The sequence below is a fragment of the Syngnathus acus genome, chromosome 17 (assembly GCF_901709675.1).
Source record: "Syngnathus acus chromosome 17, fSynAcu1.2, whole genome shotgun sequence".
NCBI classification, from domain to species: Eukaryota; Metazoa; Chordata; class Actinopteri; order Syngnathiformes; family Syngnathidae; genus Syngnathus; species Syngnathus acus.
This window is the reverse complement of record NC_051102.1, coordinates 6,902,795-6,928,074: the sequence shown is the minus strand read 5'-3', so window position 1 is coordinate 6,928,074 and position 25,280 is coordinate 6,902,795. Positions and strand designations below refer to the sequence as shown.

At 44.9% G+C, this 25,280-nt stretch overlaps 3 protein-coding genes across 3 annotated transcripts in view; 2 read left to right on the top strand and 1 right to left on the bottom strand.

Annotated features, from left to right (window-relative positions):
- The window catches only part of LOC119137050 (piezo-type mechanosensitive ion channel component 2), a 33,230-nt gene extending 17,073 nt beyond the window's left edge, over nt 1-16,157 (top strand). Inside the window, 35 exon segments of the mRNA XM_037276032.1 lie at nt 1,175-1,425; nt 2,358-2,518; nt 2,744-2,920; nt 2,992-3,114; nt 3,261-3,461; nt 3,546-3,750; nt 3,972-4,073; nt 4,151-4,316; nt 5,055-5,298; nt 5,979-6,096; nt 6,162-6,318; nt 6,399-6,488; nt 6,758-6,882; nt 7,003-7,071; nt 8,400-8,503; nt 9,133-9,253; nt 9,411-9,479; nt 9,551-9,717; nt 9,782-9,984; nt 10,192-10,365; nt 10,816-11,412; nt 11,531-11,789; nt 11,891-12,070; nt 12,199-12,517; nt 12,607-12,739; nt 12,832-12,979; nt 13,090-13,301; nt 13,379-13,537; nt 13,596-13,743; nt 14,028-14,216; nt 14,292-14,384; nt 14,478-14,767; nt 14,836-14,915; nt 15,115-15,313; nt 15,798-16,157. Of these exon segments, the coding sequence (XP_037131927.1) occupies nt 1,175-1,425; nt 2,358-2,518; nt 2,744-2,920; nt 2,992-3,114; nt 3,261-3,461; nt 3,546-3,750; nt 3,972-4,073; nt 4,151-4,316; nt 5,055-5,298; nt 5,979-6,096; nt 6,162-6,318; nt 6,399-6,488; nt 6,758-6,882; nt 7,003-7,071; nt 8,400-8,503; nt 9,133-9,253; nt 9,411-9,479; nt 9,551-9,717; nt 9,782-9,984; nt 10,192-10,365; nt 10,816-11,412; nt 11,531-11,789; nt 11,891-12,070; nt 12,199-12,517; nt 12,607-12,739; nt 12,832-12,979; nt 13,090-13,301; nt 13,379-13,537; nt 13,596-13,743; nt 14,028-14,216; nt 14,292-14,384; nt 14,478-14,767; nt 14,836-14,915; nt 15,115-15,313; nt 15,798-16,050 (6,286 nt within the window). The 3' untranslated portion in view covers nt 16,051-16,157.
- A 1,641-nt stretch (nt 16,158-17,798) lies between these two features.
- Nucleotides 17,799-20,926, bottom strand: napgb (N-ethylmaleimide-sensitive factor attachment protein, gamma b). Its single transcript, XM_037276614.1, has 11 exons — nt 20,762-20,926; nt 20,556-20,623; nt 20,261-20,345; nt 20,171-20,188; nt 19,964-20,104; nt 19,694-19,760; nt 19,542-19,612; nt 19,387-19,465; nt 19,125-19,204; nt 18,688-18,817; nt 17,799-18,519 (listed from the first exon to the last, which is right to left on the bottom strand). Exons 1-11 carry the CDS (start codon nt 20,815-20,817, stop codon nt 18,376-18,378), a joined length of 939 nt encoding a protein of 312 aa, XP_037132509.1. The 5' UTR covers nt 20,818-20,926; the 3' UTR covers nt 17,799-18,375.
- A 347-nt stretch (nt 20,927-21,273) lies between these two features.
- rab12 (RAB12, member RAS oncogene family) lies at nt 21,274-25,275 on the top strand. The gene is made up of 6 exons (XM_037276575.1): nt 21,274-21,663; nt 22,764-22,824; nt 23,321-23,459; nt 23,709-23,798; nt 23,885-23,989; nt 24,092-25,275. Exons 1-6 carry the CDS (start codon nt 21,444-21,446, stop codon nt 24,197-24,199), a joined length of 723 nt encoding a protein of 240 aa, XP_037132470.1. The 5' UTR covers nt 21,274-21,443; the 3' UTR covers nt 24,200-25,275.
- The last annotated feature ends 5 nt before the right edge of the window (nt 25,276-25,280 follow it).

Below are 25,280 nucleotides of genomic sequence, written 5' to 3'. Positions count from 1 at the left end.
AATTTACCTAAGTTTCAAGCCATCCTGTTCAACACAAGCTGTTCTTACACCTGACCAGCCCTCGTAAGCACCTGGCCTGGAATAGCACAACTCCCGAGTGATTTGGGCTACTTGACTGAGAAGAATTGTTTTCAAATTTGGTGTCTTCCATTGTGCTTGTAGCCCAGATTGTTGAATCCCCCATGAAACATTCACCCATACCCTTGAAATAGCACTTCTTTCTTTTTATCGTCACTATTTTTAGAGCTATATCTAGGTGATGCATGGACATAAAATGACTTGAACGAAAAGCCTGAACCCTCCCAGAAGCACCTAAGCACATCTGCATTATTCTATGCATACATGCATTCAGTCTGTTCTCAATTTCTCTCTCCTCACTCTGTGACTTTTATTGTCCTGAGCAGCATCAAGCAAAAAATAAGTCAACAACAAAAACAAAAGTAAGTGTGAGCATCCTCATACGTAATAATATTAGCGCAGTTGCTTGTGACTGACATGCAGCCGACCCCCCCACCACCACTTATGAACAAGCGTAAACCCAAAAATCAAATTGCATTTTTGTAAAAAAAAAAAAAAAGCAGCGAGAATTTTGCACCCTTCTGCCTGTTGCAATGTCGCTTCAATTCCTTCAATACGGAGCGAATGATTGCCCGAGGAGAATCAGTTTGAGTATCTGTCTTGTGTTTATGGGCTCTTGAGGACAACAATGGCAGTTTGACGAGTGCAGTAAATCGCAATTCGTAGCATGTCTGCAGATAATCGAGCTGTTAAAACTGTGATATTACTCTATAAAGATGCTGATTAATGCACATCCGTTCGGTGTAAATATTTATTATTAGCTGTCCTCGGGCAAGCGTTTATGATGCATGACTTTCATAAAATGAAAGAAAAAGAAGATATTTTTCCCCAAGAGTCAGTTCTTTGTGCTGTGAGTTTGTGTGAACCATTTAAACTATTAATCAAAATGTTAAAAGAAATGGTTAGTTTTGTGCATTTGGTCCCCTTAAGAAAAAAAAAAAAAAGTGCAAAAGTGTTTTTAGACTTTATTCCCTAGAATTAAGCCATCAAAATGAATATGGGCTTCCAAACAGCCATAGAAGATCCTCGTTGGTGCATAACATAATGTGGCTAATATTCTTCCATGTATATAATAATAATAATCATCATCCACTAGGCTGGTTCACCCGGAAGGCAGCCTGGCTGACCTCACTATGCTCAGCGCCAGCTCCGCCGAGGCCTCGCTGTCCCGGAGCAAGGAGGAAGAGCAGGGGGAGCAGACTCTGGTAGTAGTGAAGGACGACTCTATGTCTTCGGCGGGTGATACCAAGCCAGGCGGCCTCTCCGACGCCAGGCAGTCCAGCACCGACGACAGCCAGCGCTTCAGCACGGCCACCGAGACCCAATCCAGCACCGAGCAGAGTTCCGGTATGACTGCCGCGTAATGATGATAAAATCATTCACGCCTGCCTCAAATGGAAAAAAAAAAATGACTTGATGCAGTTGCTTAAGATGTTATTATTTCGACAAAAGTAGTGACTCTGGCTGTTACTTTGTGATGTTGTCCAACATTCAGAATGTGTCTGATTGTACCTGAGAAGGTGGGATCTTTCCACGTCATGTCGTTTACACCGACAGAAAAGAGTGGAAAAATTCCATCTTACACAGGCCGCTCGAAGTGGCTTCTGATAATTCATACCGTCCAGGTTCAAGTTGCTCTAAACACAACACAGGAGGGGTGAGTCCCGCCAGGCGTCCTTCCAGCCCCGTGACGTTTCTGAAAACTTGTGAATAATTCATTCATTTGTTTTGAACAAGTTTGCGAGGGAGGAATATCCCGCCTGAAAGATTTACGCAACTCCCACGAACCAAAGTGCACCCGTTAATCACCGCTCCCAAAGCGGCGTGGTTCGGCCAGTGCGCATTTTTCTGTCTGGGCCAGATTTATGTGGCGTATTCAAATTTGACACCGTGCATAGCTCAAGCACTCACTTCGCTTTGTTAGGTACTTTTTTACTTCAAGCAAAGATCCTGATTGTATTTCCAATGGAATTTCATATAAGCGCCGCTAATATAATCTTTACTACCGCAAAGGAGCGTTATGGTTTCTTCATATCTGTAAAAGTTTAAAGCATCGTAGTGCCACTGTGTGGAAAAAGTCCAAGATTCTATTTCACTGGATTCTGTTTGAAAGTCTCGTGCCGATAATTAGGCCCGCTGGGATTCTCCCACCTTTTTTCTATCTTATTTGTACTCGTCGTGACTCAGATGAGTAGGAGCAACCGAGTCTTGCACTTATTTGCAAGTACAACGTTAGCAAAAGAGCCAGGATGACACTTTTATGTCACGATTGTTTCCAGATCTGAGGAGCAAGTGGCACTTGGTCGTGGACCGGCTGACGGTGCTCTTCCTCAAGTTCCTCGAGTACTTCCATAAACTGCAGATGTTCATCTGGTGGCTGCTAGAGATCCACATCATTAAGATTGTCTCCTGCTACGTCGTGCTGGTCTCCATCCGGGAGGTAACGCAGATCTAAAAGTATTCCACATCATGCCTGGTTGTGGGCCGCTACTACAAATGAAATGCTAACGAGCTAGAGGTTTGCATGCTAAATTACGTATAACCCGATAGCCACCTGATCTTAAAAAGGCTCAAAATAGAAGATACTATCTTGACCTGTCGTCGGCTCCAATTTCAAATGAGACATGCTAATAGTTGCTAGGCTAACAATGTGTCCGCCACCCAGGTATCGTTGCTCAACTACGTGTTCCTGGCATCGTGGGCCTTTGCGCTGCCCTACAGCCAGTATCGGCCTCTGGCGGCCCGCGTGTGCAGCGTCTGGACGTGCGTCATCATCGTGTGCAAGATGTTGTACCAGCTCGAGTCCATCAAGCCGCTAACGTACTCCAAGAACTGCTCCATGGTGAGACATTGTCGTAATGATATGTATCAAGGCGGCGTCGAAGGAGCCTGAGAATGTGTTCCTTGCCACAGCCGGCAGCCTACACCCCTGAGCAACAGAAGGAGATGATGGGCTCTCTGCTCTACAAAAGTCGGGTGGATCCTGCTAACTGGGTGGGCCTGCAAAAGAGCGACGACTTGCTGGGCTACATCAGGGTGAGTCCAGACCACAATCGCTCCGGGCAAATGTTATGCGTTCGGTCATCTCGTACATTCCCAGTGTGGCGGAAATGGTTTTGCTCTACAGGGGTCTCGTAGCGAAATGACAAAGGACTTTGTATACTGGTGTTTTGTATGTGCAGCACAACCTCCTGATCCTGGCTCTGCTGGCGTTCGAGGTGACCATCTACCGCCACCAACTGTACTTCCGTGTGAGGAACAAGCTGTCGCCTCCTGCTGCTCGCATCATCTTCCACGACGTGACGCGCCAACACCTAGACGTGGGCATCGTGTGCTTCATCAAATACTTCATCAACTACTTCTTCTACAAGTTCGGACTAGAGGTGGCGTTGCCTTTCTAGCTCAAGTCCCGCTAACACGTCACCGCGTGAATAAATGAAGAGCTCGCTCTTTGCGCCTCTCCGCAGACTTGCCTGCTGCTGGGCGTGAATGTGATTGGCCAGCGCATGGACTTCTACGCCATGCTGCAGGCCTTCGCCCTCATCACCGTCATGTACCGGCGCCGCAGGAAGGCCATCGCCGAGATCTGGCCCAAGTACTGCTGCTTCCTGGCCTGCATGCTCACCTTCCAGTACTTGATCTGCATCGGGGTCCCCCCCGCGGCGTGTAAAGGTCTGTAAACGCCGTCGCTGCCATTGTCTTTCAGAATAATGCTCATTTGTTTAAATATATTAAGTATTTGTTTATCAAAAATATTTTAAAGTATTTCATGTCAAAAAACTCTGTAAATAAATGTGACTCTAATATTCTGAATATTTTTCAAATCCAAACAAATACCATTAATCATATCCAGCAAAAGCTGCAAGTCCATGTGCAATTATTTCACTTTTTAGACTATCCTTGGAGATTCCCGAGCTACTCAACAGACTCCAACGTGGTCATGTGGCTCTACGTTCCCGATTTCCTCTCCAGGCCCAATCCGTCTTTCCTCATCTGTACGTAGCGGCACCCCTCCGCCCGCCCGGCACATTTACAGGCCGGTTAAGGCGAACGTGGATCTTTTTTTCTCCAGATGACTTCATGCTGCTGCTGTGCGCCTCCATGCAGAGGCAAGTGTTTGACGACGAGAACAAGGCGGCCGTGCGCATTATGGCCGGAGACAACGTAGAGATCTGCAGGGACTTGGACGCGTCCTCCTTTAGCGTGCACAACCCCGTCCCTGACTTCATCCACTGCAGGTACGCCGCTTGCGACCCGCTTTGCATTCCACTGTTTGGGGTGAGCATTTTTGGAAGGCGTGGCATTACTCGGTGAGTGAGCCATCCTGAACTTCCTGCCATATCAATGGCTCGTTGAAGGAGGTCACACAAAGCAGTTGGAGACTTTTGAGGTACAGACCGAGGCGAGTTCGGCATGCTTAGTCGTCCGCGGCCATCGATCCCCATGTGCTTGCTATTGTAGTCTTTTGCCGCACAAAGTGGACGCGTCTTTTATTAACGCACTCTGCGTCCATCAACAAGACCTCGCCGCGAGGTCGAGAGCACGCCACGGCCGCTCTGCACTTATTCCATCGCCGTTTCCCCCTCCGGGATCAAATTACGGATACCGGGCGGGGGCGGGGTTAGAGATCCATAATCTGCAAAAACACTCTGTCGGTCACTGCGCTACTTAGACACCCCCCCCCCCCCCCCTTGTGCTCTAACTCAATAAATAGCTTTCAAGTATGGAAAAGGTATTTTCGCCCATCAAGGTGGGGATTGATTATCCCATTCAGGCTGCTTCCTATGTTTTCACCACATCCAATCCATCACCTGTAATGGAAGCTGCCACGCATGCGGTTGCATTTTCCTCTTACTATGTACAAGTGACCCGCGTCATACGACAGATGGGCGTGTTTGCTTGGTATGTTATCCAAGTGGTGTTCTACTAGGTAGCGCTTAAGCAGGAGCAATAACCGACCCAACTGTGCCCTGTAGGTCGTACTTGGACATGCTGAAGGTGATCATGTTCAGCTACCTGTTCTGGTTCGTGTTGACGATCATTTTCATCACGGGCACCACGCGCATCAGCGTGTTCTGCATGGGCTACCTGGTGGCCTGTTTCTACTTCCTGCTCTTCGGCGGTGAGCTCCTGCTCAAGCCCATCAAAAAAATTCTCCACTACTGGGACTTCCTCATTGCCTACAACATCTTTGTCATCACCATGAAGAACATTTTGTCTGTGAGTAGATGCAGTTTTTTTTTTTTTTTTAAACAGGAGGAAACAGCTCATAGCAGCATTTTTTTCCTCATGCGAGGACACAATTACCTCTAGTTTATTTGTTTTTGTTCTATATCTTTGTAACATCGTATAAAAACTGCCAGAAAGCACAAAACTGCTGAATTGCAGTTTTTTAATTCCATCCATACTAGTTTTTATCGAATATTTTGAAATAACGAAATTCAAAAACAATACAAATTATAGGCTTCTATGTGTAATATGTACATTTATGTAAATAACTGGACACCTAGGACATTTTAAATAAATAAAGAAAAAAAAACACTGAATCTCATCAAAATTGTCAGTGAGTAGTTTAAATGTATAAAAAAATAGCATTAAAAAAAATTTAATGTCTAAAATACAATACAGTATAAAGAGATAATTCTGTGAAATATCAATATTTCTAATTTTAAAAAAGTGATGTAAATGAAGTTATTTACAAATACATATGAAATTATGTATATTAAAAAAATAATTTGATATATACAGAATTTTATATAACATATTCTAGAATGTGTTTAATTGTTCAATCTAATCAAAATGGTGCATGTTATTAGATCAGGCTGGAATGTGTTGTTTGGATAACAGAAGTATTAAGAATGAATTTATGCAGTTATCCATTCCTGATTTTTTTCCCCCAGATTCTGGCTTGTGGATACATCAACTCTCTGATCCCCCACAAGTGCTGGCTCATTCAGCTCTTCAGTCTGGCATGCACCATCAAGCAATACAAAATCAACACCAACCAGGAACATCTCGGTAAGACAACACACACACACACGCGCATACACAAACAACATCGTCCCATTGACGCGTACGTACAGATGTGGACCAGCGGTGCGAGCTGCCCAGCGACGATGCAGGCATCATCTGGGACAGCATATGCTTCGCCTTCCTGCTGCTGCAGCGGCGCGTCTTCATGAGCTACTACTTCCTGCACGTGGTGGCCGACATCAGAGCCTCCCAGATCCTCGCCTCCAGGTATGTGCGGCTCCGCCTCGTCCCCATCAGAGAACCAAATGGTGTTCTCACTTGTGTTGCATGCGTGCACTGTGTTCCAGGGGGGCAGAGCTTTTCCAGGCCACCATCGTGAAGGCAGTGCGGGCACGCTTGGAGGAGGAGCGTAAATCTGTGGAGCAGCTGAAACGACAGTGAGATGGTTTTATTTGATTCATTTGTCTGAGTTTTATATTGTTTTTATTTATTTAGTTTTGGTTGTATTCATTTTTTTAAGTATTTTGTTTATTTCTTTTTTTTTTTCGTGTTTGTCTGTTTTGTTATTTTTTTTCATTCGTTTTTAATAACATTTTTCAGTTTGTTTCTTTTTCTGCTTTACTCATTTTGTTTAGTTTGTTTATTATTTATATCTTGTTTTAATATAACCCAAGTCACTTACCCTCCCATGTGTCCGTTTGCACAGGATGGAGCGCATTAAGGTGCGGCAGCAAAAGTTCAAGCGTGGCAAGGAGAGGATGCTGAGCATAGCGCAGGAGTCAGTGGAGGGACAGACGCTTGCCCCGCCCCCTCCCGACGAGGAGGACGAGGGTATGGCGAAGGCCCGGCCGGCCCAGTGCCCGTGTTGATGATGCTAAGCTAACGTAGCCACTCTTCCTTTGATCTTTTACTTTGTGTCGTGTTGCACTGATGTCATTTGTTAAATTTTAGGAGCGCAGCGAGCCAAAGCCAAGACCAAAAAAAAGCACTGGTGGAGGCCGTGGGTTGACCATGCTTCCAGTAGGTTGACCCCTCGCCTCTTACTCATTCCTTCGTTCCCATTGGCCCTTGTGTCCTCGACCAGAACGCCACCGAGGATTCCCACTCGGTCCGAGGGCGCCGAAGGCACCGGCTGTTGTCCTCTGGTATTTTTTAGTCCTTTTCTGTCTCTATTTAAGGACGCTGCTTGACTGTCGCTGAAGAGGCACTTTAGCAGATCTACCATATGTGTCCGTAATGCGGCAACAACGCCTTAAATAGACACGAGAACAAGGAGGCAAACGAGAAAAGGACTAACGGCCGGAGGTTGTGCTTTTGCTCCGAACGCCCGACGAGCCCGCGGTGGGGAATCGCTCACGTTTTACAGTGTTTTCACGCAAAGATATGAAGTCCTTTCTGCCTCCAAAGGTTTCATTCTTTGCCCGCGGACATGATCAAAACCAACGGGCGTCACCAGCCATTAAATCGTTCCGTTTTCTAAGTCGAGCTTTTTCGATGGCTGTTTGGTTAGTTACTTAATTAGCATGCTTGCCAAAAAACATCCGAACTGATTCCTGCGTCACTTTGTCAGGACCAGATGTGAAATCATCGGATTCTGGTGCATTAACAGTCAGCTTACATCGGGACCATATTAGGCAGTGATTGACAAGTCTGAAATGACAGTATATCACTTGGCACATTCAAAAATAGAGAAGGCAGTTTTCATTTCTTTTTCATAAGGCCATAGATTTGATTTTGGCCATTTGGTTAGTTAATTAACAAAGTTACAGAAGAATGACATGATTTTCATGTCCAGGTCATCTGTCATGTCAAACGTTCAGTGGAGAAACTGAATGTAGATACAGTATTTAAAAAATAAACATGGCAGGTTTCATGTGTCAGCTTAGGTTTTAATAGTGTCCGTTTGGTTGGTTGCTTAACACACAATCTGAAAAAATGATTTCCTCCTGCATCACTTTGTGGTGTGAAGGCAAAACCGCAACTAACAAATTCTGGTCTGGTGTGCAAGTACAGATGGAAGGATTTTTTTTTCTCCCATTTTTGTTTGTTCCTAAAAGGCTGGTTACCTTTTTGGTTACGGATCATGTCGGCTATTGCCGCCCCACCCAACCCACCGCTCTGAATTTTGCCACCCCAGCACCCCCCCTCCCTTGCCCAGCCAGTCAGTTGCACTTCTGTTCAAGGACACAAGTCAGCCTTGTCACTTTAAACTCTGCTGTCGACTCAAATGACAAACACACATCACATCAGCGCTTTGTGCTCGTCATGGTAGATTCTGTGTCTTTTCCTTCCTTTCCGTTGTTGTCCTTTGTGCGCCTTCAAAATAAACCTTGTGCTGTCACTGTCAGTGGTTAGAAGCGGAGAGTATTACTTGTTTGAGACCGACAGCGAGGAGGAGGACGAAGAGGACGATTTGAAAGACGAGGAGCCACCGAGGAGGTCCGCCTTCCAGGTGCTTTGTGCAATCATTTGATTGACTTGTTTGTGTTTTTCACCCACATATGAATAACATTTCGTCTGCTTTAATACAAACCCTAATACATGATTTTCGACTAACCCTCTCCACCTTTTGTCATTTCTCTCCACCTGTATCTTTCATTTGTACCCCCCCAACCTGTGTTCTCTTCCCCTCTGTATTTGTCTCCTCCCCACCTGTGTCTTCTCTGACCGTGTTCTACCTGTGTCCGCCTTTATCGCCTTCCTTCCCTCCCTCCCTCTCTCCCACCTGTAGCGCGCTATCGGGAAATTTGTGACGGCCGTTCTGGCTTTGCCCAGGTCGGTCATAAAGCTTCCTAAAACTGTGCTCCAGTATGTAGTGAAAGCAGGAAAGGTAAATCAACCGGTTGTCCCCCCCCCCCCCCATTTGTGCATGACCAAAAAGTGCCTCTTACGTCGTGTTTCATCATTACATGGATAGGAATTTGTGATTGTGACAACTATTGTGACCTCTTGTTGTTGTTGTGACGTGCTGGCTAGGGAAATGTTGTACCCTTTTTGCACGTGGCTCTATTTTCACCAATTGCTCTGTCCATGCATCTTTCCTCTCTGTTCTTATCATCTTGTGTCTTCTTCAATCTGCAGTTCCTCTACCGTACGTGGATCAAAGACCCCAAAGCAGCCCTGAAGGCAAGAGCCAGAGACAAACGCAAGTTCTGGAAGAGATACACCAAAGGAGGCAGACACAAGAAAAGCAAAAAGCAGGGTAAGTGGGCGGGACTTGGGACCGAGTATTAAAATGGCTTGGATGAGCTCTGAGCTGGTTTGAAAGTGAACACGGCTAACTAGTGTTTCATGTATGAAGTCGAACTTCCAACTGGATAAGCTTTGAAAATTCCTCACTGAATCCCTTTGCGATGCAGAAACTTACTTGGGCATCGAGATGGACTACCTGTCCGACAGCCAAGAACAAGACGATAACTCTGGCCCAGGTTGGCTTCTTCACTTCCTTTTCCTCCTCCTCCTCCTCCTGTTTTCTCCTAACTGGTCAAACCATGTGCAGACAACATCTTCAAGCGTGTGTTCAACATCATCAAGTTCACATGGGTGTTGCTGCAGACCACCGTGGACAGCTTCACCCGCTGGATGAACGAAGTGTGCCGGGAATACATCGACATCTCCACCGTGCTGCGCATTGAGCGCTGCATGCTTACCAGGGAGGTCAAGAAGGTAAAATACCGTGCTCAAGCATTCTGTGATGTTCTCTAGCGCTGACGTGCCTCAATTCCACCAGGGCAACGTGCCGTCCAGGGAGAGCATTCACGTGTACTACCAGAAGGCCATGCGGCTCAACATGTCACGGCAGGCCAGCATGGACCTCCTCAGTGAGGATGAGTCGGGGGAGAGTTCGACGGGGGTCCGGCGGCGGCGGCGGCGGCAGAGAGCCTACCCAATGGAGAGCCAGGCCTCCACGGCCTCCAGGGACAGCATATCGAGGTATGTGAAGATTGAGCTTACCTTCATCAGATACTTTATTCGGTTCATATGGACTCATCTCATCAAAACAGTGTGCTCATAAAATTGTGAAGGACTCATGGCCATGAAGAACATGCAAGCAAATACTTACGCTGCCATCATTTTGAGTCGTTGACACTCCATCTCATCCCGCTTCTCACACTCTCCACCTTCGTCGGCGCATCTCAGCGCCTACACCGAGGCCACCACGCTGTTTTCTCGTCAGTCCACCTTGGAGGACCTGGACGGGATGCCCGAGTGCATCCCCAAAACCAGCGAGCGGCCACGGCCCAAACTGCGCAAGATGTACGGCCTGGATATGTCCACCTCGTCCGTAGACAGCGGCAGCAGCTTCGTGTCCAGGTGCAACCAGCCTTGGGCACAACACACACACATCACACACACATTTCAGCATCCATCCATCTTGTCACGTGCTTGTGTTTCATTGCATCGCGTATTCTATGCCAAGGAATACTAGCGTCAAAGTTGAACTAGTCAAGTGTTTTTTCTTCTACTGATCTGGATGAATTTTAAACATTTAATTCAACTGTTTGAACTTTGAACGTGATATAGTAAAAATCAATCAGATGAGCTTCATACTGGTTTTAAAATCGATTGGTAAAGTGGTTTGAAAATTAAGGCTTAAACCGGTTTTTGAAATGACCTCCCTAAAACTGGTTTTAGAAATAATGTTGAACTCTTAAACTGACCTGCAATAATCACTCTACGTATTTTATTTACCTGGCCGTTATTTTCAAACCAATGTACATAAAAATTGCATCCTAATCAAATCTCATGAGTTATGTCCTCCAGACAGGGCACCGCGGAAACCATAGAAGAAGAAGTGGAGGATGAGCGGGATCATCGCGAGGAAGGACCACGACGTCTTCCTCAGAGGTCCCAGGAACTGGAGGAGTCTGAGGATGAGGGTGGAGCCTGTGGTGAATCAGAGACGCATCCTCAGGAAGACAAGTTGGAAGTGGGACAGGAAATAGAACATATGGAGGGGCCAGTTCTCAGCGACGAGGGACCGGAAGTGGAACATGAGGAGAGGAGTGTCATCTGGGCGTCTTTCAAGCAAGACGAAGAGCCTTCTAATCAACTCCAAGAGCACGCCATTAGTGAGAGCGAGGGTGGAGGAGAAGGATGTCAGCAGGACTTTCCCCACACGGGGGATCTCATGTGCCCCAATGACACGGACGCCTCAAAGACGTCGGACGGCGACGTGCCGCCCAGCTACAGCAAGGCGGTCAGCTTCGACCGGCTGGAGATGAGCGACGACGACAGCGACGAGGATAGGGGACGGCGGCGCATGTTCATGACCTCAGACAGCCGCTCGGACAGCAGGTCCGACATCCTGCTGCCTTCCATGACCACGGAGCTGACGGCCAGCGAGCTGCTGCTCAACAAGTAAGACACACTACCAAAGCCTAGACTGGTTTGAAAACGAACTCGACAAGATTCAAACTGGTTTTCATGAAACCAAATTCAAGTTGGTCTGAAAATGACCTCGATGGTCTATTGCCAGGATGTTCTACGATGAGGAGCTGGACCAGTCAGAGAAGTTCTACCAGAACCAGCCGCTGGTTCTACAGCTGTGCTATGCCTTGTACAACATGCTAGTGGCGCACTCTGAGATGGTTTGCTTCCTGGTCATCATCATCAACCACATGGTGTCGGCCAACTTTGCCACGCTGGTGCTGCCCGTCACCATCTTCCTGTGGGCCATGCTGTCGGTGCCGAGGCCCAGCAAGCGCTACTGGATGACTGCCATCGTCTACACCGAGGTACCAAATTAAGGACAACAAGTTTGTCCTTTAACTTTTAACAACAAACAAGATTGAATGTGGCATGATCTTAGTTGACTTTGTGTATTTTTCCTTGTCAGGTTACCATTGTCATCAAGTACTTTTTCCAGTTTGGCTTCTTTCCCTTTAACCAAAACAAGTTACTAAAGGACAACCCTTACCACCCGCCCAACATCATCGGTGTGGAGAAAAAGGACGGCTATGTCCACTACGATCTAGTCCAACTCCTGGCGCTCTTCTTTCACAGGTCCATCCTCAAGGTAAAAAAAAAAAACGTTAGCATGACCACAGTTCAACTCTATTTTACAAACAGCTAATAGGTTGAGGGGGGGGGGAAAAAATCAACATAAAACAAAGAAGCGTACCCACGGCACCCGTGTCATCCCAGTGCCACGGCCTGTGGGACGAGGACAACCCCAAGGAGAAGAGGGCGGCGTCCCGTCAGAGCGAGTCAGAGGATGATGGGAGCCGTAGAGACGAGAGCGAGAGGGAGTCGGAACCCGCTTCCGTCGCCGCCACCAATGCCTCCTCGGGGCGCCGTGGCTCCACCAACACCTTACGCTCCATCAACTTTGGCACCTCCATGGACTCGGGCCACGTGCAACTGCACAAACAGCAGGAGAACACCTACCAGCGGCGCACCAGTTCCAGCGGGGGCTCGCACGTCTCACACAGATCCCTGTACTCGTCCGACCGAGCCAAGCGGGGTGAGACCATCTGTTTTTGCCGGGTCGGATCCCGACGACACCGGAGCTCAAATACAGGCTTTGCATTTGATGCCTTGTTCCCGACGCAGGAAGCGTCACCTCCCGCGGCAGCAGCCACAAGGACGGCAGCGAAGCCAGCGTGCATCAGAAGACCAAGAAGCAAATGATCCTGGAGAAGCTCAAGGAGCAGCTCTTCAAGGCCAGAGCTTATAGTGTCAAGATGTACAGCATGTTGTCCTTTTGAACCTTTTCAAACATTCTGCCGCTCTTCTTTGACTTGTAAGTCATCTCATAGCTCTGTGGGTGCCTTTCAGGTTCATGGAGATCTACGTGCCCATGCGTCAGTTCTTCTATGACCTCATCCACCCCGAGTACAGCGCCGTGACCGACGTCTACGTGCTCATGTTCCTTGCCGACACCGTCGACTTCATCATCATCGTCTTTGGCTTCTGGGCTTTTGGCGTAGGTGTTGCTCATACGTGCTCTTGAAATGAGGGTACTGTGAAAAAAGCTCTGCCCTAAAATTGTCACGGTTGAAAATCTTCACAGTCCATACGTCTGCTGTCTTGCAGAAACACTCGGCGGCAGACATCACTTCGTCGCTGTCAGAGGATCAGGTCCCTGGACCTTTCTTAGTGATGGTCCTCATCCAGTTTGGGACCATGGTGGTGGACCGCGCCCTCTACCTGCGCAAGTCTGTCATGGGCAAGGTCATCTTCCAGGTCTTCCTGGTCTTCGGCATCCACTTCTGGATGTTCTTCATCCTGCCGGGAATCACAGAGAAGTGAGAAACGTAGCCGCTTATCGTTTGGCCTTCAAATGGCATTAGTTTAATTTGTGGTCTTTCTTACCTCCACCAAGGCGTTTCAACAAGAACACCGTGGCCCAGATGTGGTATTTTGTCAAGTGCATCTACTTTGGGTTGTCAGCGTATCAGATCCGCTGCGGTTATCCCACCCGTGTGTTGGGGAACTTCCTCACCAAGAGCTACAATTATGTCAACCTCTTCCTCTTTCAAGGGTAAGCGAGTCATTCAAAAAGCAAAACAAACAAACAAACAAAGCGGTATTGTTTGCAGGTTCCGTATGGTTCCGTTCCTGACTGAGCTGCGTGCCGTGATGGACTGGGTGTGGACGGACACGTCATTGTCTCTGTCCAGCTGGATCTGTGTGGAGGACATCTACGCTCACATCTTCATCCTCAAATGCTGGCGAGAGTCAGAGAAGGTGCTGGAATCAAATTCACTTTTGGAAGTGCAGCCGAGCGAGAAATGAGATTGCCAAGTGTTGCTTGAAATGATTTCCTGGTTGAACTTTTCAAAATGTCTGCCCAGTCACGCAGTGCAGCCGGTCTGTATGTATATCTTACTGTGCCAGCAGATATCGAAGCGAGAAAAGCACAAATAGTCATAGCTGGATGATTTTTCTCCAAGGCGATTGAGATGAAAATACCCAAAAAAAACATATTCTGGTACTCAATTTGAGAGCAAGCCATCTTTCCGCCCATCCAGAGGTACCCTCAGCCACGAGGCCAAAAGAAGAAAAAGGTGGTGAAGTACGGCATGGGCGGGATGATCGTGATGCTGCTCATCTGCATCGTGTGGTTCCCGCTGCTCTTCATGTCGATCATCAAGTCCGTGGCCGGCGTGGTCAACGCGCCTCTGGACGTCTCCTTCGAGATTACACTGGCGGGATTCCAGGTAAAACGAGAAGGCGAGACTTTTCCCAAACAAAAAAAAAAAAAGTCACGGTGTTTGCCTTTCGGTCCATGGCAGCCCATCTTCACCATGAGCGCTCAGCAGAAACAACTGCAAGAAGTCTCTGAGAAAGACTTTAACTATTTCATCAAACAGTACAATGATAATGAGGTGAGTACAGCGCCAAGAACAAATTGTCGCAGATCAACTAGTGGTGGAAACATTATTTCCTAATATTTGCGTCTGTGTCATTGACGCCACCAGAAAGCGCTGGAGTGGCTGGGGGGCTACGTGCCGGGTGACTTGGTGATCGCAGAGCTGAAGGGCAGCTCCAACTCTCTGTGGACCATCAGCCCCCCAAGCAGGAAAACCCTCATTGACATGCTGGCTCTGGACGAGGACTTCCCCATCACGGTGTCCTGGTCCGTGCAGCGCAACTTAAGCTTGGGAGCCAAGGCGGAGACGGCGTCCGGCAAACGGGTCACCAATCTCTCCAACGATACCAAGAGGGAGCTCGTGCTGCTGCTCAGGGGAGACAAGAACGAGTCGCACGTGTGAGTGGACCCGTCGCTGAGCTCGGGGAGCCAGCGGATCCCGTTAACATTCTCTTTTCCACACGCAGGATGCTCACCGACATCTTCCCGCGCTACATCAGAGCGCCCAGCGACTCCGGTGCCAAGCCTGTTGAGCAGCTGAATAAAGGTAGTGAGAATCACATTGATTCTCTTCTGCTTTGTAGAGCTAAATTGATCAAAATGAGGGGGAAAAAAAATCAAGCTGTTTTGAGACCTGTCCTAGTATACTCGTCTCATAAGGATTCAAAATGGAGTCAAAGGAATGCAAATACTGATATGATGAATATTGACTTGGACCTTACAAGTGCTGTGTTGCAATTGAATATCAGACGAGAAGATGTGGAACATCAGCGTGAGCCTACGCCAAGTGAAGACGGCCCACCGTCAGCTCCAGGAGTGGTGGATTGTCAACCAGACGGAGCGCGGACCCATCAAAAAGAGTCAGAACCACGATGCCTGCCTGGATCTTTACGTCTTCAGCGACCAAGTCAGCCCACCCAGCCTGGGCTTCCTGGCCGGATACGGGTACGACTGCTGACGGACACTACATTAAGTGCATAACGCAATCAAACGGCTCTCTGTTGTCGTTTTTAATCTCCCAAAGACAGACAATGTCATTTAGATGTTTCTCTCCAAAAAGGGACAAAATATCAGTACTATTTCAATTTTTGTTTAAAAGTTAAATTACTATCTCAAAATCTGGAAAATGCAACAGAAACATGAGAAAAATGTCAGAATTTTTAAGTAAAAAAATGATCATTTACAGAAAGGGAAGTAAAAAACAAAAAAAAACGACCATGTATAGTAAGGCTTTTTTTTCTAAGTAAAAAGAATGACCATGTATAGTAAGGCTTTTTTTCCAAGTAAAAAATGTATAAACATTTATAGTAAGGCTTCTTTAGTAAATAAAATGAGGATGTACAGTGAACTACTGTTCAAAAGCATTGATTGGCCCCAGAATGAGCACGTTCACAAAGCTGTTAATGTTTCCCGCCTTGCTTGCGTGCAGGATCATGGGCCTATACGCGTCAGTGGTGCTGGTGATCGGCAAGTTTGTGCGCGAGTTCTTCAGCGGCATCTCGCACACTATCATGTTTGAGGAGCTGCCCAATGTGGACCGCATCCTCAAGCTGTGCACCGACATCTTCCTGGTGCGCGAGACGGGAGAGCTGGACCTGGAGGAGGACATGTATGCCAAGCTCATTTTTCTCTATCGCTCGCCCGAGACCATGATCAAGTGGACACGCGAGAAGACTCAGTGAGTGCGCCTACCTGTCCTTTTTTTCTATCCGCCTGCCTTTTCCTGACTTTTGGTGCTGCTGTCAGCGAATGAGACGACTACTTTTTGAGACGATGTACCCTGTTAGAAGAAAAGAAAAAAAGTTCCCGCCCTGCAAGACTTTTTTTCTAAATTACTCACGCAAGGACCTCTAGAAAGGGCTTCCCACAAAAAATGAGCACAACTCTTTTTCTCTGACTGGAATTCTTGGAACAGGGGACCGTGCAATAGTTTTTAATGACTGATGTGCAACACACAGACACACCCAAAAACTTTTTGGAAGTTTTGGTCTTTGGGAGAACCACTTCTCCTTTGTGCATTTAATTTTTTTAAGTCTTAAATCACACACACATGCACGCGCACACACACACACACACACACACACCTTTCTCAGGAAGCGCTCTTCTAACGTATTCAGGCTGTGATTGCATGAGGGATCCAAAGTTCCATTTAAAAAAAAAAAAGTCTTAAAATTTGTAGATAAAACTCCCCATTTTTGTTTTGTTTTGAGCTTGACAAGTTTTAAAAAACTATTTCGATAGAAGCAAGAGAAAAAACTCAAGGAATTCAGCGAATAATCAAAAACAATGTGCAAATTTTAAAAAGCATAAAAACATGATTTATCAAGTCATTTATTAGGTTAAAAAAAATTCAACCACAAAAAAGGGTCCAGTTGCCTCATTTCAAAAAGTCCAGTTTGTTTCTTTGAAACACAAAAGATTATTTGTTTCTCTGCAAATTTTGGGATCATTTTATCAAAAAACATTACCTTGTGTGTTTGGGATTTAAAAAAAGTAAAGACTTGCAAAATAATGACATAATAGATAATAATAAACCAATGATTTTTTTTAATTACAAAATGAGTGATTTTTATTTACATTGATCTGTAAATCAAAACATACTTTATTTATACTTTTTTTTTCCTCTCCGTATTCTGTGCTTTTTTAAGAGAAACAAAGAAAGAACAGAAGTAAAAATGATTTTGTGTTTTGGGTCAAAATCAAATGTGGATAGAAAGCATGAAAAAACATTTTTATGTGGGAGGCACTTCATGTTTTTAATTTCGTTAGCCTAATCACATATTTGCCCGAGACATTTTTAATTTAGTATTTTGTATGTCTTATAGGTTGACACTAATGTTCTCTGTGAAAATATTTTTATTTTCTGAAAACATCTGAATCGGACATGGGTAATGGATGTGTTTAATTTCAATTTGTTTCTTTTCTACTTACCGCATAGTATCTTTCTCAGGAAGCGCTCTTCACACACATTGGCTCCAACTAGACCTACTAAAGGCATGATGTAATGTTTACTGCACAAGAAAGGGACGGTGAGTTGATGCACCTGAAGAAAAGACTTTCAATTGCCAATAATAAGCAGTTAATAATCTAGCAGTTTCCGAATCATGGTGAGTCGAGTAGGAAGTTCCTCGGCTATCGACTGATGATTGTGAAAGGTTTAAAAAAAAAAAAAAAAAAAAAAAAAAAAAATGCATTTGTAGGACAATGTAGCATGGGAGAAGAACTTCAATATTGTTCATTTTCATTGCAAATAGATAAGAGGTGAATGTGTATAATAATAATAATAAAAGGCTGTGATGGAAGTGACGAATAAAACCAAAATGGTGCCTCACTCCACTTAAGTTTGCAGTGGTTCGTAACCATCCCCAAGAAGAGAGGTGAGCCCGTCCGACAATCACCCAAATTGCTTCCTGCTTTAGGATTAGGAAAGTTAAGACATTTTAAAGATTGTTTATTGTATGTGCACATCAAATATACATCAGAGAACAATATTTGTTTCTTCAGGAATGTACACATGGGCAAGATCACAAAATAAAAAAAAACCATCTGTTATTTCCTTCGAGAAACAGTAAGATGACTCAGCATTTTATGCTAAAATACTTTAAAATTGGTAACGCACACACAGCTGGAGGTAGACAAAGAGGAAACAACTGTCTACAAGCTAACCTTTGTGTTCATTTGCATTCTGTTGAGCTTGTAGAGTCATGCAATTGGGTTATGATTACAATTCTGAATCAATTCAATAGCTATTGCATACACGCATTTGACATATTTTTCTCAAGACGCACAACAAATGTACACATGCACGTGACGATGCGTGAAAAGGACATCTTCTCTGCTTCCACTTGAAATTAAAATTCATCTGCAACATCTACTGGAGCATTTGTAATATTTTACTTTTTTTTTAATTTTCTTTTTCATAACATGGGCCTTTTGTGGCCATTACAGCAAAGAATTGGTGAAGGTTTCAGATGGAAGAACGAAAGGAGCGGGATGGTGGGATGAGGCTAACAAAGCCCCCCCTCGTACTCATCTTCGTCCTCAGCGGCAGCTGTCGGCTCCCCGTCAGCGCCCCCTGCTGGAGCAGCGGCGGCCTTTTTCTTTTTGCCTCCTCCGCCAGGCACCCGCAGTGAGATGGCCAGCTTGGCGTACTGCAGACCGCAAATACAACAGAAGACCAGAAGTGGGCACATCAGTAAATTTTGATAGTTTATCATTCATCAACTGTATTCATCTAAAAAAAAAAAGTAAGCTGATCTTTTTTTTTTTTTTTATTATTGGTCAAAGTAGGTGAACTGACTTAAGACTAAGGCACTCACGTCATTGTCCATGTACTTGAGCAGGGGGGAGTTGCACACCCGGTACACTTGATCCTCATCCTGCTCGTCGTAACCTTGCAGCAGTGTCTCCATGGCGATGCAGTCCTCGCTACCACTGTAACCTGGCAGGCTGTCCCCACCCCCACCAAAAGAAGACATATTACGAAAAATCTTTGAACTGCTGGTATACAACACTTTGGCTCTCTGGAGCACCGCCTGACCAAGTGGACCACACGGACGCACGATTGTATCAAAATCAAAAGGTAAGCAGAGCTGCGGTGCTCCGCCAAAAACGCGGCATTTCAACTGGAGAATGGATGTTAAATGTGATTGGTTTTTTTTATTTTGTGTATTTTGACCCAAGAATGTCAGAGCTTTTATGAAGATCCTTGGGAAAGAATATCTGTGTATTGTATATGAAAATAGGTGCTTCCCACCTGTAGCTCTCTCGGACACACTTGTCAGCAGCAACGTAGTCGGCTCGGTGAAGGTGGATCAGGACCTGGGCTGTCGTTTTCTGAACAAAAACACAAGTCATTCTGCTGCTCATAATTATATCCTTATTTTAACCATCTTGAAAAATGAAATCTGAGACAATCTTCATTTTAAATAAAAAAAATAATCAAAATAAGCTACATGTGGAGACAGGTATCAAAAAAGAAATTTAGAAAAACAAAGATAAATAAAGAAGAAGCTGACCTTGAAGCACATTGGGAAGTTCTCAATCTCCTTGTACATGTTCTTCTCTTTCTGCAGAGCTACAGCAGCTTCGTCCAACCTTTGCGCGCGCACGTACGTAAAGCTTAAATAATTCCACTTTCAAGGAACAAAAAAAAAAATCTCAATCACTTTACCTTTTTAATCGCACCAACAACCTGGAAGCTTTGCCAAGCAACTCCACAGCCTGACGCAGACGGTCCTCATTCTACAGTGAGCGCACGACACAATTAAATAGCAATTAATCCTCAGAAGAAGACAATACACTTATCAAGCTTATTATTGATACCTCAAACACACCAGCGGCCTTCTGATACAAGTCCACAGCCTTCTCCAGATTGAGCGGTTCTATCAGCCTGCGCAAACAAAAGAGGTACTGTAGATCACATTGTACTGCTTACAGAGACTAGACTTATGTTACAATTATTCTTATATATATGTGTAAAAAAAAAAAAAAAAAAAAAAGACCTCAGTTCTACACTGTGACTTTGTATGGCTATGATGGTGATGCTAATATTTACATAACATCACAACAACTCCACCAAAATTTCATACTGACTTCCCAGCACGGTCCAGCGCCATGGCGGCGGTATCAGGTGTCCCGTTCTCCATGTACATCATACACGCCTTCTCGATGTACTGGATGGCCTCGGGCATCTTTTTCTGCTCTTTCATCATCATGCCTGCTTGTTCAATAGCCCTGAGAGATAGAGACAAACGCGTGAAGAAAAAAAAAATCTTGTGTGTTCTTAAAGGATGCACTCACTTGGCAGCGTGGAAAAGCCTGCAGAGGACAAGTTAAGGAAAGAAAGCAAAGCAAAGAAATGTGGGAACGACAAGAGGAGAAGAAGGATACGTTTTGTTCTCCGTGTGATACTCTGCCTCCTTCAGGTAGGCATCCTTTGCTTGCTCGTACTGCTTGGCGTTCTTGAAGCATACAGCTGGAAGCAAACAGTGATAGGTCAACACACGGGCCTAGTAGGGGCGTTTTTGCTTGCTTGCAATCAAAGTGAATGTTGATGTTCCTGAAAGATTTTTCTGAATGATAATCTTGTGGTTTGGGGGTGTTGAGAGGTGTTATTCTTCCCTCGTATTTACGATACCGCAGTCAAAACGCACCCCGCATTCTTGTTTTTTTTCCCAGTAATTACCTGCTTTAGCATATTCTGAGGCAGCGCTGTCAAAATCCGGCTTCCATTTTGTGAAGCTTGTCTTTAAGCTGCAATAAACCAATTGATACAACAATCGATGACACGTAATTCATTGCATTCATCAGGAGAACACAACAGTGGCCCTTTAGCAAGCACTGGCTAGCACTAAACGTAGCTTTAAAGACAATGCGGTGATTCGCACTTACCATTTCTCGGCTTTGGCTATGTGTTCGTGGGCTTCGTTTATTTTCTGAGCAGCCATGCTGTTGTTAAATGCTTCTGCGAAGGAGGTGAGCTGTCGATGTTGTGGAGCGTCAGCTGGCGACGTTTGGATTAGTTGAGGCGACTCGGGTGTGACGTCACATTGTTGCGCAGCCTACGGGAGCCTTTGAGCGACAAAATTAGTGTTAAACGTATTAGTTAGACAACACATGAAATTTAAATATTGACTGCGGTAACAATGAAACCAGACTTCAAACCCGCAACAACATTCTACCAGACATAAACTAAATATTCAAGTAAAAAGGAAAATGACCATGTACAGTATTTGTGTTTTATTTGTGTTTTACCTCGGACCTTTACAACTCGATTATTTGCAACCACATTTCAATGAAATTACTTTTAAGCGTTCTTGTGTTTCTTCAAATCATTGAAAATGCGTTTTCATAAAATATTTATTTAATTTGTACATTTCCGACGGAACAGGAAACCGTTTTCATGGGCCGAATGACGTCACCGTCTTTCGGCATCTCATGGCTGGAAAACACAGTCGTCAACGCGAAGTGAAGTTGCCTGTCAAAGTTCCCAGGAAACAAAACAAATTCACCACAAATAAGTACATTTGAACTTGTGCTATTTCAACTTTTGCTCACAAATGTGGAGCTAGTGATGGATCCGCGATATGACATCCCCCGGAGGGCTGGCGGCGGGAGCGCCTCAAACTCGTCGCCCGCTCTGGGGTCTCAGTCTCGCCGCAGGAAGATGCCGCCCAGGCCCGCTGACTTTAAGCTTCAAATCATCATTATCGGCTCCCGCGGCGTGGGGAAAACCAGCCTCATGGAGCGCTACACCGACGATACTTTCAGCGAGGCCTGCAAGTCCACCGTAGGTGAGAGGCGAAAAAGAAGTCACCTTCTTTGGGTGACTTTCTTGTGTCGTAAACACGATTTACAGGACTGGCATTTAAATCCGTCATTTAACTCGCATTGGACTATGAGCAGCATTGCAAGTTACGAGGATCAAAAAGTCCGTTCATTTCCTGCGGAAAACCGGCTGTCGAAATAAATCCATTTTCAATTTAATGTTTACAGTCATGTTAGCATCTCTTAGATAGCCAACCGGGGCTAACAAACAATAATGCTAACAAACAATAAGGCTACTCTCGCTTGCAAAACATTAAAAAAAAACAAAAAAAAACACAATTTAAAACCGTTTTTACTTCAGATAGTATTTTGGATCAATTAGGCTTTTGTGTTCATTCATCTCCCGTTACATTAGCTTCACATAATTTATTTTACTTTGATTATTAAATCAGGACAGAATAAAATGGAATAAATGTGGCCAGTAGAAGACGTTATATCTTCAAATGTGTCTTGAAACACATCCATAGGAGAATCATTGGCTAATAAAGCGCATTAAGCTTATAAAAGAATGTTTTGGGAGATTTGGCGCATTTATTGCAACTGGTGAGTGACTGATCACTATTAGTAAAATGATTCCACACCATGAAGGTGCTTTTGGTGTACTGTAGATGTTGACTGTCACATTTTCTGTTCCTGGTTTGTTGTTTTGAGCAAAACAGCTCAGCAGTCTGTCATCAGGGTCCAATCCCAAAATAGTCGCCCGTGTGCCGACAGCTGCCATCATAACAGAGCTCCGTTTTCTGCCCTTGCATTTTGTTCCACTCACAGAGAATCCTTACAATTGATTATCATCATGATACGACAGTGGTGCCTTGACTTACGAGTTTAATTTGTTCCATGACCATGCTGGTAACATCAAACACTTGTTTCTGAAATAATTGAAATGAATAAAATTGTGTTCGTTAGCCCATCTGTAGAATTTTGACTTTCAATGTCATGCGGTTGTTGTAATACAATACAAGTATAATTCTATTCTATGTGGATTAATTGGCTGGCTAATTTAATTGCTTAATTTAAAAATAATAGGTGTAAATTATAAATCAAATCCTGCTTTTCTACTACGTAGGAGTTGATTTTAAAATCAAGACAGTGGAGCTGAGGGGGAAGAAAATCCGACTACAGATCTGGTGAGCAAAAGTTTTTCCAAGTGCATGTTTCATCTGTGTGTCTAACATATCATTATCTCAAAGGATCACATATTTGATGAATACTGGCCGACCACTCCGTTATGTTGCACAATCGAAACATTTTGAGTGCGCTGATGTTGCATGCATTGTCAACGCCACCCTTGCTTGTGTCATTAACACGTCTTTTCCTGTCAGCTAACATCCCCATCACACGTCTGCACCCTTCCTTCCCCCACCTCCCTCCTATGTGTGCTTTTGTCATGTCAACCAGCTTTCATCACAGCCGCGCCCGCCCTCACCTCCATCTTTACGGGATGGCGACGCCATCTGATATCTATGTCCCACTGGGGTTGCCGCAGGTACATTAACGCTTGACAGACGGGCCGTGCGATGCGTCATAACTTTGATTGACAAGTGTAGCTAATTGATTTTCTGAAAGCCACCCTTTCTTAGCCGAGTGTGAAATATGACTCAATTTCCCTGTTGATGTGAAAAGGGACACAGCGGGCCAGGAGCGCTTCAACAGCATCACGTCGGCGTACTACCGCGGTGCCAAGGGGATTGTGCTGGTATACGACATCACCAAGCAGGAGACCTTTGACGACCTTCCCAAGTGGATGAAGATGATTGACAAGGTTGTTTCATACACTTCGTGAGCCATATCCAAATGACATAGTTTGGCTAAGTGACTAAGAGAGGGACAAAATTGCAACAACAACAAAAAAATCCAGATCAATTTGTGACACTTTAAATGTAAGTGTTTAATCTAATTTAAAGAAACGTACAGTCATTGGGAACATTTTGTATGTAATACAAAATGCATAAGTCAGGCTTGCGTATAATGTATGAATGAATTTTATAAATGCATTTTAATGCCTTTTCAGTATGCATCTGAGGAGGCGGAGCTCCTCCTGGTGGGCAACAAGATGGACTGCGAGAGCGATCGAGTCATCTCAAGACAACAAGGAGAGAGGGTGAGTGTTACGAAACTAACTAGTGTCCATTTCAGTACCCCCCCCACACTCACACACACACTCATGCTAAACTCGGTGTGTCATAGTTTTCCTCTCGGATAAGCGGCATGCGTTTCTGTGAGACGAGTGCCAAGGACAACTGTAACGTGGACGAGATCTTCCTTAAACTCGTGGATGACATTCTCAGCAAGGTGGGTATATTGTAACCAGCTACCCAGAGGCAAGACGACTTGAACCACAGAGAACTCCAATGGGTTAACCCAATTTCTGATCTTTTTTTGCATCACTCTTAGATGCCACTTGAGGTTCCCAACAAGGAGCTCTCGGGCAGCGTGCTGTCCCTGCAACCTGAACCCGAAGTGCCTCCGGAGTTGCCCCCGCCTCGCGTGCGCTGCTGCTGAAAGCCCCGCACCAAACCTAACCCAACCCAAAACCTGACAACGTCCTTCCGCTCACACATGCAATGTGCCAAACTGACCACGAGGGGGCAGCAGCGATTTGGAACACCTGCATCCCGGACTACCTCGCTCGCTGTGCATCCTCATACATACGTGCCTTTGAGGTAGCCAGACCCCCCCACAACCAACACCCCCATTTTATTTAGGGCTCCTTCTCTTCCTAACTCAGCTTATCCAATACTATTGTTTGTCATTTTGACAAAAGCACACTTATTATATGTTTTAAAATGCTGTTGTAATGATAAAGTAGCGGTTAGGTGGTTGAGATGATGTTTGTATTACAAGGCCTGAATGTTCAGGAATGTGTTTGGGAATGAAGCAGACATGCAAAAAGTTGACGGTCATGACAGAAATGGTTTTACAGTGAGGGACACGTGCACTGTTTTTACCACTATGATGGTGCACATAAAAAAAAAGTCAATGCACATTGTATTTCCAACTTTTAATGTTATTTTTACATTCAGGGCCTTTTTATCATAAGACACCAATTTCTGTGACAAGGTTTCTTTCAAGCATTTGTCAACATGCATATCAAAATTGGGCCAAATTTCAGCATCTGTATTTGATCAAAGTCAAATACAGGCCCAATTGTCAGATAATTTGTGTCATCCAAACCGAGTTGAGTCGAGTCACATGTGTGTGTGATGTACTGTGTCTCAAGTACACCACGCACTGTAAGAGCAAAAAAATACACTAGTTGATTTTTTTTTTCTTTTGTTTTAAAAATATCTTCAGATGTTTAAAAAAAAAAAACGGTGCGTGTACTCCGCTTTAGCAATGCGAGCTCACTACAAAATGATCCGTTTTACTTCTGTTACCTTTAAGAACGCTTACAAGCATTTTTTGCCACTAACCCTTATACCGCTCTCTTGTACCATTTCCTTTTTGCTCTTTTAAATACGTTTTAGAGATCTCCGAGAGATTTGGGTTTCTCACTGCAATCTGGATTTGTTGCTGTTTATACTTATTGTGGCATTTTTGGACTAATGAAATTAAAGATGTCTATATTTATTACCAGATTCAT

Coding starts and splice junctions, on each gene's coding strand:
- rab12 (XM_037276575.1), top strand. CDS start 21,444: ATGGATCCGCGATATGACATCCCCCGGAGGGCTGGCGGCGGGAGCGCC. Junction 21,664..22,763: donor GGCCTGCAAGTCCACCGTAG/GTGAGAGGCGAA, acceptor TCTACTACGTAG/GAGTTGATTTTAAAATCAAG. Junction 23,799..23,884: donor CAAGACAACAAGGAGAGAGG/GTGAGTGTTACG, acceptor GGTGTGTCATAG/TTTTCCTCTCGGATAAGCGG.
- napgb (XM_037276614.1), bottom strand. CDS start 20,817: ATGGCTGCTCAGAAAATAAACGAAGCCCACGAACACATAGCCAAAGCC. Junction 20,346..20,555: donor CTCAGAATATGCTAAAGCAG/GTAATTACTGGG, acceptor GTTTGCTTCCAG/CTGTATGCTTCAAGAACGCC. Junction 19,613..19,693: donor AGGCCGCTGGTGTGTTTGAG/GTATCAATAATA, acceptor CGCTCACTGTAG/AATGAGGACCGTCTGCGTCA.